Below are 13133 nucleotides of genomic sequence, written 5' to 3'. Positions count from 1 at the left end.
GGGGGGGGGGGGTTTGGTGCTGTTGGGAAGGTTTCCATAGGACACTGTCTAGCTTCAAAAGCTAAGAGATGAGCAATAGAGTTACATGATGGACTACCATAAAAGGCGATAGCAAATTCAGAAAAGTGTTTGAAATGCCAAATATCCTCCAAAACCTTGTTAACACCCCATAGAAGGGGGCTGGGCGCCTCAGACTAAGCTAACCAGATCAGAGTATGATTCTATGACAAATATGGTACACCCCAATGACAGAGAGTAGAAAGCTGTACAAACAGCAGCACATACCAGGAAAAGCGGGCCTTCAGAATGTTCTCACGCTATGTGCTCTGACCAAAACAGTCACAAAAAACTGCACCAGATCCTGCTTAAGAGTCTAGGAAAAAAGCCTCTTGCAGATCATTTTCAATTCATGAACAGAAGGGGTCCAAAAAAGCACCTTCTACAGTTGGGTCATCTTGAGGCAGGGTGTTCACATATGAGTTTCCTCCACCTCCAGAAATAAACCTGTTAGCCATCAACAAGGTTTCATCAGGATCGCAATGGGTATGATTGACAATAAACTCGTTCCAAGAATACCAGTCCCAAATTTCACAAGACAGAAGCAGCATTAGATTGAGCCATTCATCCAATATCGTCTTTGGAGAGATGAGATACTTCAAACCAACTTCTGACTCATCCTCCAAAGGAACAGTGCTCAAGAAGCTCCAAATTATATGCAGAATAAAAATCCGAGATTTATACCATAACTCAGTCAACACCACTTTATAAAGGTTAATTTTAGGAAGAAGAGTTCTGGGTGTTTCAATTGATGCAGCTATAATGGGCACTGGCAACCCCATCACATGTTTAAGAGGAAAACAGAAACAGAATATGAGAAATTCAAAAGCTTTAGACCCTGGATCTCCACAGAATAGGCTGTCATACTTCGAAATCTGCTGGCTCCAGATAACCTAAAATATAAGAACCCAATCTTTGTCCATTGCCCCACCACCAATGTCAAAATTTTCAGTTTGAGTGAAACTGTCACACTCCTTTAGAGGAAAAAAGGTTTCTCAAGTTCACTTTCTTTGGCTATTGTTGTCCAATAAATTTACCAATATGCTCAATGCAGTTTAAGTACTAACATATCAGAAAATGGAAGGACATCTAACAAATCTTTCCCTAAAGAAACTCCTTGATATGCTGATGCAAGCATCAGCCAAAGGCAAGATTTGGGCCAGAGAAAAACAAATGTGGGTAAAGCATCAACCAAACAACGCCAAGTACCCATGCCACTTTGGGGCCCTAACACCCTGCTGAACATGGGAAACTTCTGTATAATTGGAATCTTCTGATTAGTCCAGATCAGATACACGCTTGACTGGAGTTTTGGCTGATTCTTATCAGCAGAATAAAAGTTAAAGAAATGTTGGAGAGAGCTCGAGCTAAAATCAGATGATCTTAGCTTCAGCTCTCAACCGTTGATGTGGAAACATTACTTAAACTACGGATTACAGAAATCGAGAAATTTAATAAATTTGACCACATAAATGGTTGAGGCAGCCTCAAAGGTATTTAAAGTTTATTTTCAGCATACTTCATGATCCATGCCTTTATATAAAGCATATGAGATACAAGCAAAGTGATCAAACGTTTTCTTCCTTCTCTGGATAATTATTCTTTAGTTTTTGCCTCAATTTGTGTTTTAAAATGTCCAGCCAGGAGTTCAATGCTTTAAACAACCTTAACAGCATCCTGGAATTCCAAATAGTGTTCTCCACCAAAGAAGGAAAAATGATAACAATAATAATGACGACAATAATAAAAATAATAATAATAATAACAAGGGAAAAGGCTGTACATTCTGTCATGGTGGGCAGACTTCACACAGTGTGGGGCGCCAGGGCATGCAGGCAGCATGCCAATCCCTTGCCCTAATAATAATAACAATAAGGAGTGTATAGAAAAATGATTGATCTACAACGCAAAAGGACATCTGACACAGTGGTAAAGCTATATTCATTAGTAATTGAACCCTAGAGGTCGACTCAAAAGCATTTACCTAGTGTCAATAGCCCAACTAACTGATTCAAACAGCCCAAATGGCATTCCAGTGTCAGTCAATGGGGATCAGGATGTCATGCCTCTTGAAAAATCTCACCCTGACAATCTGTGAAAGCACTGATATTTTACAACCTATCTAATAGCCAACAAAGCTGAATAGCTTTCAAGCATGAAGGACCTCCTTAACTTGTCAGTGGGGAGCATAACAGGGTCCATTGACTTATGTGCCAGCTGATACAAAAGGGTTCTGGGTCTAAAGATATTACTGGTTCTGTGCTTATCTTCAATTAGCATTTGTCAAAAGCCAGCGCACTTAACATCACTGTAAACCTCATAAAACCAAAATATAAAACAAAATCCACCAAATAGAAGCAAGGTAAGATGTTTTTTGAAACAAGTAAATAAAAATAAGCAGTATAGTAAATGACAATAATTGAACAAGAAAAGCATTAGATCTTCTTCCCTCATATCAGATAAAACACATTAACATTGTATATTGTGTGATAAGGAATAAAATAAGGTAGCGTGGGCCTCAATTGTATGCACTCATGATAGGAAGAGTTTCATACGTATCGTGGCTGGTTTGTTTCCCAGTCAGGTTGGCATATTCGTTTCCTGTTTAGTTTAGGTTGCTATATTCTTTTTTAGCCAAGTTACTAACAGTTGTATTCTGTTTAGGTTTCTTTTCCTTGTCTGAGATGGAAATCTTGTAATCACACACACACACACACACACACACTATATATATATATATATATATATCAATTGAAGGGGGACTGCAGAGATCATCGACTGTCAATCTCTTGGCAGTCCCTTCTTTCTCACCTCTTCTCTTCACATCCTTGGTTACTGGTTTTAATACTATGATTTGTTTCATTGTCCATCTCTTACAATATGTTGCTTCCACTATTTATTTCATAGTAAATAGAAATAAGCATTCTAAAAACTCACGTAGCAATCTTAGTTTCATAAGATGTTTTTTGTGATATTAAAATAGGAGAAAAGACACTGCCCGCTTGAGGAAGGTGTGAAAAGACTGTGCTCCCCCCCCCCCCCAAAAAAAAAAAAAGATGCCGTCGATTCCCCTATTGGCCTGCATGCTGGCACAGAGGCTGCACAAGCGGACATGGTTCTCTTTCCCATTAAAATATTCTAAATTTTGTAAACAATGAAAAGAACTTCAGTTTGCATTTTCCTTGTTGACAATCCCCAACATGAAATATAACAATACACCATTATGAAGTAATCAAACAGTTTTCTACAACTTAAAAGCTGCATACAATGATTTCTCATTGTAAAGAAGAAAAAAATAAAGATAACAATAAATAGAAATATATGGTTCACTGACCTATTTTATTATTCTTTAAATTAACAGAGATTCTTATCAAAGTAGCTGCATTTTTTTTTTTGGGGGGGGGAGAGGTGTGAAGACAGAATTTTAATGATGGTGGGACAGAAGAAGAATAAAACAAAGGAAAAATAATCTCTGACCCAAAATAGAAAAGAGCAATTCCTTTATGTTGTTTAGTGAAGCATGTTACATGTTAATTTGGAACAATACACAAATAAATAGTGTAACCAAAAGAGATTAAATACTTCAAAAATAATAGTCTATATTTTATTAAAATGACTAATTGAATCAATAATACAAATTTTGTTCTCCTTTTTTCCCCCTTGGGTGGGTAACTTGTCTGGTCAAAACAATTGAAACAAGATACCACTGAAAATACTCATATTCAAGTAAACACATGGAATTGTTATTTCATTCTTTTAAGAGAGAGTCCTGATCAATTAGATTGGGATTGCCCACCTCCATCATTAAATAGATCAGCAATTACAAATCCTACTAGAAATAGGACAGACCAAAACAGAATATGAAACTAATACTCTAGCTGCAAACTACTAATAGAACTCAGTCCTAATAGGACTAGCTCAGCCCTAATGGGACTAGGAAAATCCCAAGAGTCCGCAACTTGCGAAGGATTCCTCCACAAGATACTTCTAACCAAAAGATTAAGGTTCCTAATTTTCTGAACATTTATTTATGCTTCTATTCTCAAGAACTTCCACTGTATACAAAAGCAACAGAAAGAAGAATTTCAACTCTTAAATGTATCTACAGAATACTTATAACCACATTGACACAATCATGTGCCAGACCATGAAATGCCTGAGACAGCTGAAGGAGTTTTGAGGAGCATGTTCTGGTGATCTAAATCTAATAACATAATCCAGAAGTTCAATTTTCCCGGAAGATTGTCTAGTGGAAGAAGATGATGGTAATCCAGGAAATCAAAGATGGGGGTTCACATTCAATATTCATTGGGCTAAATAATGGTCTTTAGAAGTTGACTGAATCCTCGGAAACAGAAAGTCCGGGTTCAAAATTTGGAGATTCCAAAACCATCTTTGGTGGTTGTTCCATCAGGTTAAAATGATGGTCACTAGGTAGGGCTATAAGGGTTTCAAGGGCATGCTCAACATTGTCAGTAAGTAGGGCTATGTGGCCACTGGGACTGCCATGCATGAATCTACCATAAGATAGTAAAATTAAGATGCCAAAGGTTATAAGATGACAGCAGGACACACTCTTATGAACCAGTGACCACATCTCAGCAACACTTCAGTGCGGACATTATCAGACAGGCAATGACTAGATTGTGGGACAGAAAACATGCCCTTCAATTAGAAGACAAGAAAATAACTCCTGATAGAGAAAGCCAAGAAAGACCAAAATGCAAACTATCCTTCAGTTTGGATGCAGGGATTAAGTACTGAGTCTGCATACAAGACTCCAGAAACATTATCAGCATCCCTGGGAGCTTGCCATTGAATGTTATAGAAAAAACAAGGAACTCGGACTCATTTAGCTCAACTAGGATTTAAACCTCCACAAAGAGAGCAAATTATTCATCAACTACAAAGCATTGCAGCATGTGGAAATGGACAGCTCAAAGAGAGGGCATAACGTGTAAGTAAGCACTCTGGTGTTTGAAAACCCAAGGAAATTTAACATGATTTCACATTACAATAAGAAAGAAACTGAAGTAAGGAGGACAGACAGAACAGCCCCAACTAACCAAAAAAAAGATTCATTTAAATGAAAAAGAAAAAGAAAACCCTACCTCAGATGATTAGATCATGCTTGTGTTCCTGCCAAAGCCTTCATCTGGATGTGACTGTGACTGGAATCTCCAGCACCGGAGGACATAGTAGGCAACGCCTCATAGGAGCCAAGCCTTTTCAAACCAACACTCCTAGCAATGGCCGCATAAACGACCATCACAGTGACGATGACAAGCGTGACATGAATCACAAAGGCAAGATCCAGAATGGCGATGGCCCTAAGCCTGGACTCCTCGAGGTCACACTTGGTAGAACCCTCGATCCCATTGACGACATCCAAGAGGCGATGACAGCCCTCGGGGATGAAAGCCTCGACGTAAAGGGACAACCCAGTCTGCAAGGCCCAAAGCCCCTGGAGACAGACGGAAGCGCCAAGCCCCACGTCGGCGACGAACAATCTAGGCTGGCAAGCGAGGATGAAGCAAAGAAGGGCCGAGGCAGCAGAAATCCAGGAGAAGACGGAGTCACATTTGGCCTGGAGATCGGAAATCTGGACGGAGGAAGAGGAAGAGGAGACGAAAGAGTAGAGGAAGAATACGGCGGAGGCGAAGGCGAAGAAGAGATCAGAGGGGATGGGGAAGAGGGAGGTAGCGGAGGAGAGGAGGAGGGAGAGGGAGAGCAGGAGGAAGAGGAATACCACGGCGGCGGACTGGAGGGAGGAGAAGCGATGGACAGGGGTGTGGCCCCTGACGAGAGGGTCGGAGTCGGAGGAGGTGAGGAGCTGGTAGCCCAAGGCCAACACGAGATAGAGGATCAACAGGTACAGCTGGACGTGCTTTAGGCGTGTTGAGGAAGATGAGGAGGAGGAGGAGGAGGAGGACGGCGACGAAGACGACGACGATGAGGACGACGCCCACAAAGGGAAGGGGTGGTAGGGTTTTGCGATGTAGTCTCGGGGGGACTTGAGGTGATTTCGGGTGGTGCAGATGAGGTGGTAGAGCCCCACTGACAGCAGCGCCGACGACGAGAAGATGTGGGATATCAGAGCTGCCATTTCAATCGAATTCTACAAATTTTAGAGAGAGAAAGAGAGAGAGAGAGAGAGAGAGGGGGGGGGAGAAACTCTGTAAAAATCGACAAGAAGAATAAGCGCGCGAGTCTGCGAACAGAGGAGAGGAGAGGCCGCTCGAGTCTTGAGTCTTTGAGTCTGAGTCTCGTGAGTCGTGAAAGCCCCCACGGCACACAGCCACACCTCCTCCGACTCCGAGCCTAACTGCTTTGCTCCTTGCTGTTTAGTACCATCGTTGGGGACAAGATGCCAATGTTCCATGCTACTTCAATTTTGCAATTGGTCAACGAAATTAACTTGTTTGACTTTTTTATGTAGGTTCCTCATCACCCAAGTGTGAAATTACCGGTGGCATTGGCAAGCTGCCTGCATTTTATTTATTTATTGGCTAAAAACGGTAGGATTCTCTCTGTCTGCTGGGATGCACCCCTTTGACCTACGAGTGTGTGTTCGTGTGTTAGGATGTATGCCCAACTTCTTTTGGTCGTTGGATGTCATGCTGGACATCCTAGTAATTGAAGAGGATTTGAGTAAAGAAAAAGAACATTGTCCACTTGCATCACCTATGCCCAGATAAATGGAAAAGTGATGGTGAACGTAATGTATTCTCCAATGTATTATATATTTGAGTAAAAAAAATAATATGTTTACTTGTGTGTGATATATTTAAGGGTAATTTACAGTGCCACCCCCTGAAGAATGTCAATATTATAGGAACACCCCCTCTTTTTCACCAAATTAGACTCAGACTCTCTACCGTCAGTCTCAGTTAAGGAATATACCTTTTATGCTAATGTCAGCTATTATATTTTATTTGAAATACGAAAATGCCCTTACTAAATGTGAAGTCCCTAAAATGCCCATGTAATGAGTCTTATCCTCAAATCAATAGTTCCTACACCGTTGTCCCAAATCAAGCACCAGCGATCACGGCGGTGGGGGCAACGGCATCGGTGACAGTGGTGATCAGCACAAACTCACAGTAGCGGTGGGCAGCAGCGTCGGTGATAGCGGCGATCAGCATGAACTCATAGTGGTGGCGGGTAGCGGCATCGGTGACAGCAACGATCAGCACGAACTCACGGTGGTGACAACAGCGGCATCGGTAACGGAACTCTCTCTATGGTTCTTGATTCTACATTGGAGGTTTGACGGCTGAGTTTTTCAAACCACCGCCGCTGACACCACTCCTCCACCACTCTCTATGGCATTGGGATTACCTGTAATAGCAGAGAGCAAATTGCTACAGTCAATATGCCCATCGCATACGAAATGCATTATCTGAACACCCAGATCATTGTATAGAGCAGAAAATATATAAATAATAATAATAAATTAAAAAAAAACCAGAATCAAGAGAGAATCAAGACAACGATCACGACGGTGGGGGCAGTGGCGTCTGCAACAGCGGCGATCAGCATGGGAACTTGAGAAGTAGAGAAGGGGAGGGGTGTCAACGTGGTGGAGGAGTGGTGTTAGCGGCGGTGGTCTGGAAAACTCAGCCGTCGAACCTCCAATGTAGAGAGAGAGAGTTCCATTGCCGATGCCGCTGCCGTCACCACCATGAGTTCGTGTTGTTCGCCGCTGTCACCGATGCCAGGCTCCAAACTTTCTCCCTCACCTCCTGTTTCTCCACCGCCACTGCCGCCTCCGCCTCTGCCTTCATGTTTGCACGCCCTTTGCCTCCATGTCCGCCACCGACAGATCCGACCTCATTGGACTTGAATCAGAGAGGTCGCAGAGAGGTAAAGGTTATGAAATAGTCATGGCCATGAATAGGAATGAGAGGAGGAAGAAGATGAAACTGAGTCCAGTGAAATCCTTTATTTTGATCCAAATACCGGAGATGGAGACTTGCACGGGCACCATCAGAGGCAGCACCACTCGCAGTCGATGAAATGAGCACAACTTGCCAGCAACAGCAACTCGGGTACTCTGGATCTCGCCAGACTCACAGGTTGAGGTACGGAAAAGGAACGAGGGAGAGAGTGATAAGTGACAAGGGTGATTAAAGGGTATTTTTGGAATAGTATAATACTGGTGTTTTACTCATAAGGGCAAAATTGTCATTTCACAACATCACTTAACATAAACTGACGGCAAGGGGTCCAAGTCCAATTTGGTGAAAGAGAGGGGATGTCCCTCTAATATTGGTATTCTCCAGGGGGTGACATTGTAAATTACCCTATATTTAATTGAGAAATTTATAATATAACCCTTGGAGAATGCCAATATTAGAGGGACACCCCTGCTCTCTTTCATTAAATTAGACATGAAACCCTTATTGTCAGTCTTTGTTAAGAAATGGTATGAAGTGACCATTATACCCTATTCACAATGACAGGTGGAACCTGAAATGTCCTCTCTCTGTCTCTATCTGTTTGAGCTACTCACTCCGGTGCTTCGTTGGTATCGCTATGGCTGGAATCTGCTCCTCTGTTCCGGTGTGTTTCCTCCTCACTCGATCCAATTTCTCAAACCGATCTCGGCTAATCAATTACACCTCAAGAACAGATCCAAGGTCTGCAACACAAACCACGAACTAATTTCTCCGATCTCGAGAAGCCAAATAAATCCACCGAAAGAAACCAGCTATCAAAGATCCATAATCAAAATCCAAATCTCGCATGAATTAGTCAATTGATATAGAAAAACTCAGTTGGATTTGTAAGGATTGAAGCCTTGGAAGTTGGAACGAGTGAGGAAAAGATGAAGGAGAACTAGGGCCCCACACAGAGATGAGCAAATCAGAACGGGATGGCGATGCGAAGCACCGAGGGTTTTCTGCAATTGATGAATCGCTTGTGTCTTCATGGGAAAGGTAAATGATTGCAAGTCAAAAGCAAATGGAGGTTTCCAATTCTTGGGTTGTACGATTTTACAAATCCCATAAGGCTCTGCTTGTGGTCTGGTATTGTATATAAACTCTAAAGGTTTCTTAAATTCCTCTTCCGTTGGATAAAAAACGGGAGCTTGTGGTGAAGAAGATGTAGTAGAACTATGCCCTAAAACCAAAAAATCCTCAAGGAATTCGAAGGCCACGAACCATCGCCGACTTTGCTTTTTCTTCCGATTTCCATTATATATGCTCTGGCTCATATGACAAGATTGTTCGGATCCAGACCGAAGCTGAATGTGACATGGAGAAAACCCGTAAAATGTCGCTGATGACGTCGTTGCAGCGGCCATGATTTTTTGTGGTCTGTACCATTGGGGTACTTTAAATCTGGGATGAGACTTATTACATGAGTATTTTAGGTACTTCATATTTAATAAGAATATTTTGATATTTAAAATAAAATATAGTAGTTGACATTAACCTATAAGGTATATTCTTTAATAGTGACTGACAACAAGGGGTCCGAGTCTAATTTGATGAAAAAGAGAGGGTGTCTCTCTAATATTAGCATTCTCCAGAGTGTCGTACTGTAAATTATTCTCTCTATATATTTAAGTATAAGTATTTATAAATATTAAGTTTGTGGTAGCTGATGGTATCGTGTCTTTTCATATTTCAAATTTTGCCACAATTTCCTTTCATCATTTTCTCTCTCATGAAAGGGATGAAAGTAGCCTAAATTCTTATTATCTCTAACAACCACACCACGACGGTTAGCAGCGACATCGCCACCACAATGACACCTTCGGGTTTGTGAAAGAAGGGAAATAGTAAAAGAGAGTTGACGAGGAGACAAAGATGGTTCATGTGGATTTTGTTCAAGGTTTTTAATTTTTTTGGTAACGGTGACCCAAGGTTTTAGGACTCAAATGCAACAAAAACAAAAAAATTAAAGTTCAAATATGAATGAGAGAAATGACAACACTCGTCTTTTGGAGTTCAAAGTTAGAGATTGATCAAGCATCCTTCCAATTTTATTTGTTATGATAAACTTTAAAAGCATTCAACACTAACAAAGGTTTTGTGGGGAAGTAGAAATTAAAGATGGGGTGTGAGAAGGCAAGGGAGGAGAGAGATAGAAAGGGTGGCAACTAGTTCCATTGGAGGAGGAGGTGTTGGTGGTGAAAGTGGTAGTGGAAGGAGTTTCTAGAGTGGTGGCTTGGTTAAAGTTGGAAATCTGAAAAAAATATACCTTAAATGTAATATACGGAACTTAAAGTATTCTTTTTTTTGTAGGAAAACTTAAGGTATTCGAGACATAGTATTTCTAAATACTAGGTATCCCAAATGTAATTTTTTGGTAAACATCCAATGTGTAATTAACTTTGACAATTAGTTTGCTTTGAGTTTAAATTCTAATAATCGGTTCTTTTGGTTTTAACTGGCTATGTTTGGAAGTCAAGACGAAAAATGAAAAGAAAAAATAATTCAAAAAAAAATATTTTTTTTGAGGAGAAAGATAGAGGCATAAGAAAATCATTGTGTAATTATATTATTTATCTCTTAATGTCCTTTGTACTATTTTTCTTCTTTTCTTGGCTACCAAACATAATCAGGAATTGTGGGTCACATATCATTATATATCTCCATGGTGATAGCGACCAACTAGATATGGAACCAAGCATGATTGAGAATCTCTCAAAACACCTGGTTCTGCCATGACAAGAACGTTTTGCTTAGGTCACCTTCTTCGTAGATCACGACCTCTTAATTATAATATACATCCACCACTGTTCACTAATCCTTTTTTGTATACTTTTATGTTAATAGATCTTGATTCTCTCTTGAATTCAATATTCCAATGTACTCAAAAGATAAGATACACTAACCACTTTATAGTAGTATATCACTTCAATCCCAAAATCTGTTCCATTACTACTTTTTCCATACTTTAATGTTGATGGATCTTGATTCTCTTATCAATATTACTTTCTAGGTAATCAAACTTTGAAAATCAAGGAGTATCATAAAAGCCGAAGCATGCTAATCCATGAGAGGTATATGATTGAATTAAATTATGACATTTGATCGATTTAAATTAAATCATTTTTGTCCAATGGTTGGAATAGTCACATCATCCTTCCACGTGGCAAAAAAAAAATAGGAGCAGTGGATTTAAAGGCATCTTTGCTTGGGTTGTGCAAAACACTTTCAGTTATAGGACAAATCTAATTAGGATGGCAATTTGTAGGACCCGGGCTGGGCCGTGCCTACTAGATAAGTGCCTCATGTCAGGTTTGTGGCTGGGCCAAACTATCCTTCAAGCCTCACTACTCAGGCCCAAGCCCGTTCTTTGCATGAGAGGGTGGGCTGGACCTCAAGTTTGGCTTTCATGCAATGCCTTCTCAACTATTACGCACTATAGAAGTCCCTCCAACTCCCAAGTCCCAACTTCTTGAAATACAGTAGTAGGAGATTAGTAGATAGTAATAAGTGTGATTTAGTGGATTTTTTTACTAGCTGCTCATGGGCCTCTTGTCTAGCCCTTACTAGGTCCCTATCTAGCCTCAGTGTGGGCATCAAAATCATCTGCAGTGAGGCTGTGAGATGCAATGAGCATCCAATGGCTGGGGTGCATAGATGGGCCCTCCTAGCCGTTGGATGCTCACTGCATCTCATTGCTAGTCGCAAATAATTTAGACTCTTGCATTCAAAGAAAAAAAAAATACTTTAGAAATCCCTCAAGCCAAGAAACATTTATTTGTTTTAATGTCTTCTCACTATTAATTGTCTTTTTTTTTTTTTTTTTTTGGGTTCTGGAAACCCACTTGCGTGATACACATGCAAAGGTGAGAGAGAACCATTGTAACGACCTACAACCATAATAAGCTACAACATCTTACAAGTGCTTTCATTTTCTCTAAATTAAATGGTAGTCGACCATATCACATAAAGGGCTTAGTACCCCCAATATGTGAACTGTTGTTATAAACAATGGGAAGGACTATATTGTCTTAGGAAGAAAAAGGGCAGCGCTTAGTAGTTAGTAATATTTATATTATTACTAAGAAATAGCGAGCTTCCTTTAAAATTGTTAAGTTAAATAATGTTTGCTTTTGATTAGATAATATCTATTATGAAAATCACACCTTCTTTATTTCACTTCCGATCAATATTTTATGGTGAAATTAATTAACAAATGGAGCCTAACATGAACATTTGTTTGAAGTAAATATGGAATGCACGATCTGAAAGATTAGACTTGCATGGCCTCCCTCCAAGACTCCAAGCCTATCCTTGATGATTCAAATCATAAAAACCCTGAGATTTGGCTAGGGAAAGTATTAATCTTGCATAAAAAATCTAGGGTAATTATGTTTAATACCAAATTACGTTCAAACCCCTTGTCATCAGTCTCTGTCAAGTGATGATATGAAATGACGTTTTAACCCTTTTGGATAAAATACATATCTGTATCCTAATTTACATTAACCCAAAATTATCTCTCTCTCTCTCTCTCTCTCTCTCTCTCTCTCTCTCTCTCTCTAACTGTGGGTTAACCATTCTCCCCTTCTGTCTTCTTCTTTCCTTCTCCATATCTGCGAGATCCATTATCCGACATCCGTCATTCCTCTGAGCCATGTTTTCAACCCCATTTGTGCTTGCCCTTGCTCTCTTACTCTCTTTGCCTCAGTTGTTTTCTTCTGGCTCCTCGAATCCTTCCTCCTCGTCACGTTTTGATGATCTCCCTTCCTCACGAACTTGACGATCTAACTGTTGGTGTTTGATGTCTTGTATTTCGTCGCAGTTTAATCCAGGGAGTACTGGTGCAGCACCTAGACAGCCAAGACGGCGGTCCCGCTAGCCGGCTAGCGGGCCGTGGGGGTTGCAAGAGGGGCAGGAGGCCCCCTGCATAGCAGGGGGTGTAGGGGGGCGCAGCCCCCCGCTCGAATTTTTTATTTGAGGGCAATTGTAATTTAATCCGGATTAGGGTGGCAATTGTAGTTTAATCCGGATTAGGGTTTTTTTCTCGCTATATATTTGTAGCGAGGGTTTCTTTCTCTGTAATGCAAGCAATACTGAGAGGTGTGAGGACGAGCGCTGTAACCCTATTCT

The 13133-nt window shown here is 40.7% G+C and overlaps 2 protein-coding genes across 3 annotated transcripts in view; one reads left to right on the top strand and one right to left on the bottom strand.

Annotated features, from left to right (window-relative positions):
* Positions 1-6418, bottom strand: part of LOC122083499 — a 7076-nt gene extending 658 nt beyond the window's left edge. Inside the window, exons 1-2 of one of the 2 annotated variants that reach the window (XR_006141660.1) lie at positions 5169-6418; positions 286-504 (exon numbers count right to left, since the gene is read on the bottom strand). Coding sequence is in view for 1 of the 2 variants with exons in the window: in XM_042651332.1 (XP_042507266.1) it covers positions 5183-6163 (981 nt within the window). In the remaining variant the exon portion in view is untranslated. Of the gene's footprint in view, positions 1-9; positions 505-5168 lie in introns of those variants that run through there. The other variant, XM_042651332.1, reaches the window with a different exon arrangement.
* A 2498-nt stretch (positions 6419-8916) lies between these two features.
* Positions 8917-13133, top strand: part of LOC122084187 (gamma-interferon-responsive lysosomal thiol protein-like) — an 11779-nt gene continuing 7562 nt past the window's right edge. The window contains exon 1 of the mRNA XM_042652267.1: positions 8917-8999. Within this exon, the coding sequence (XP_042508201.1) occupies positions 8917-8999 (83 nt within the window). The remainder of the gene's footprint in view (positions 9000-13133) is intronic.

Source organism: Macadamia integrifolia, chromosome 7 (genome assembly GCF_013358625.1).
Source record: "Macadamia integrifolia cultivar HAES 741 chromosome 7, SCU_Mint_v3, whole genome shotgun sequence".
Classification (NCBI taxonomy): Eukaryota; Viridiplantae; Streptophyta; class Magnoliopsida; order Proteales; family Proteaceae; genus Macadamia; species Macadamia integrifolia.
The sequence above is the reverse complement of the archived record's forward strand: the minus strand, read 5'-3'. Positions and strand labels throughout refer to the sequence as shown.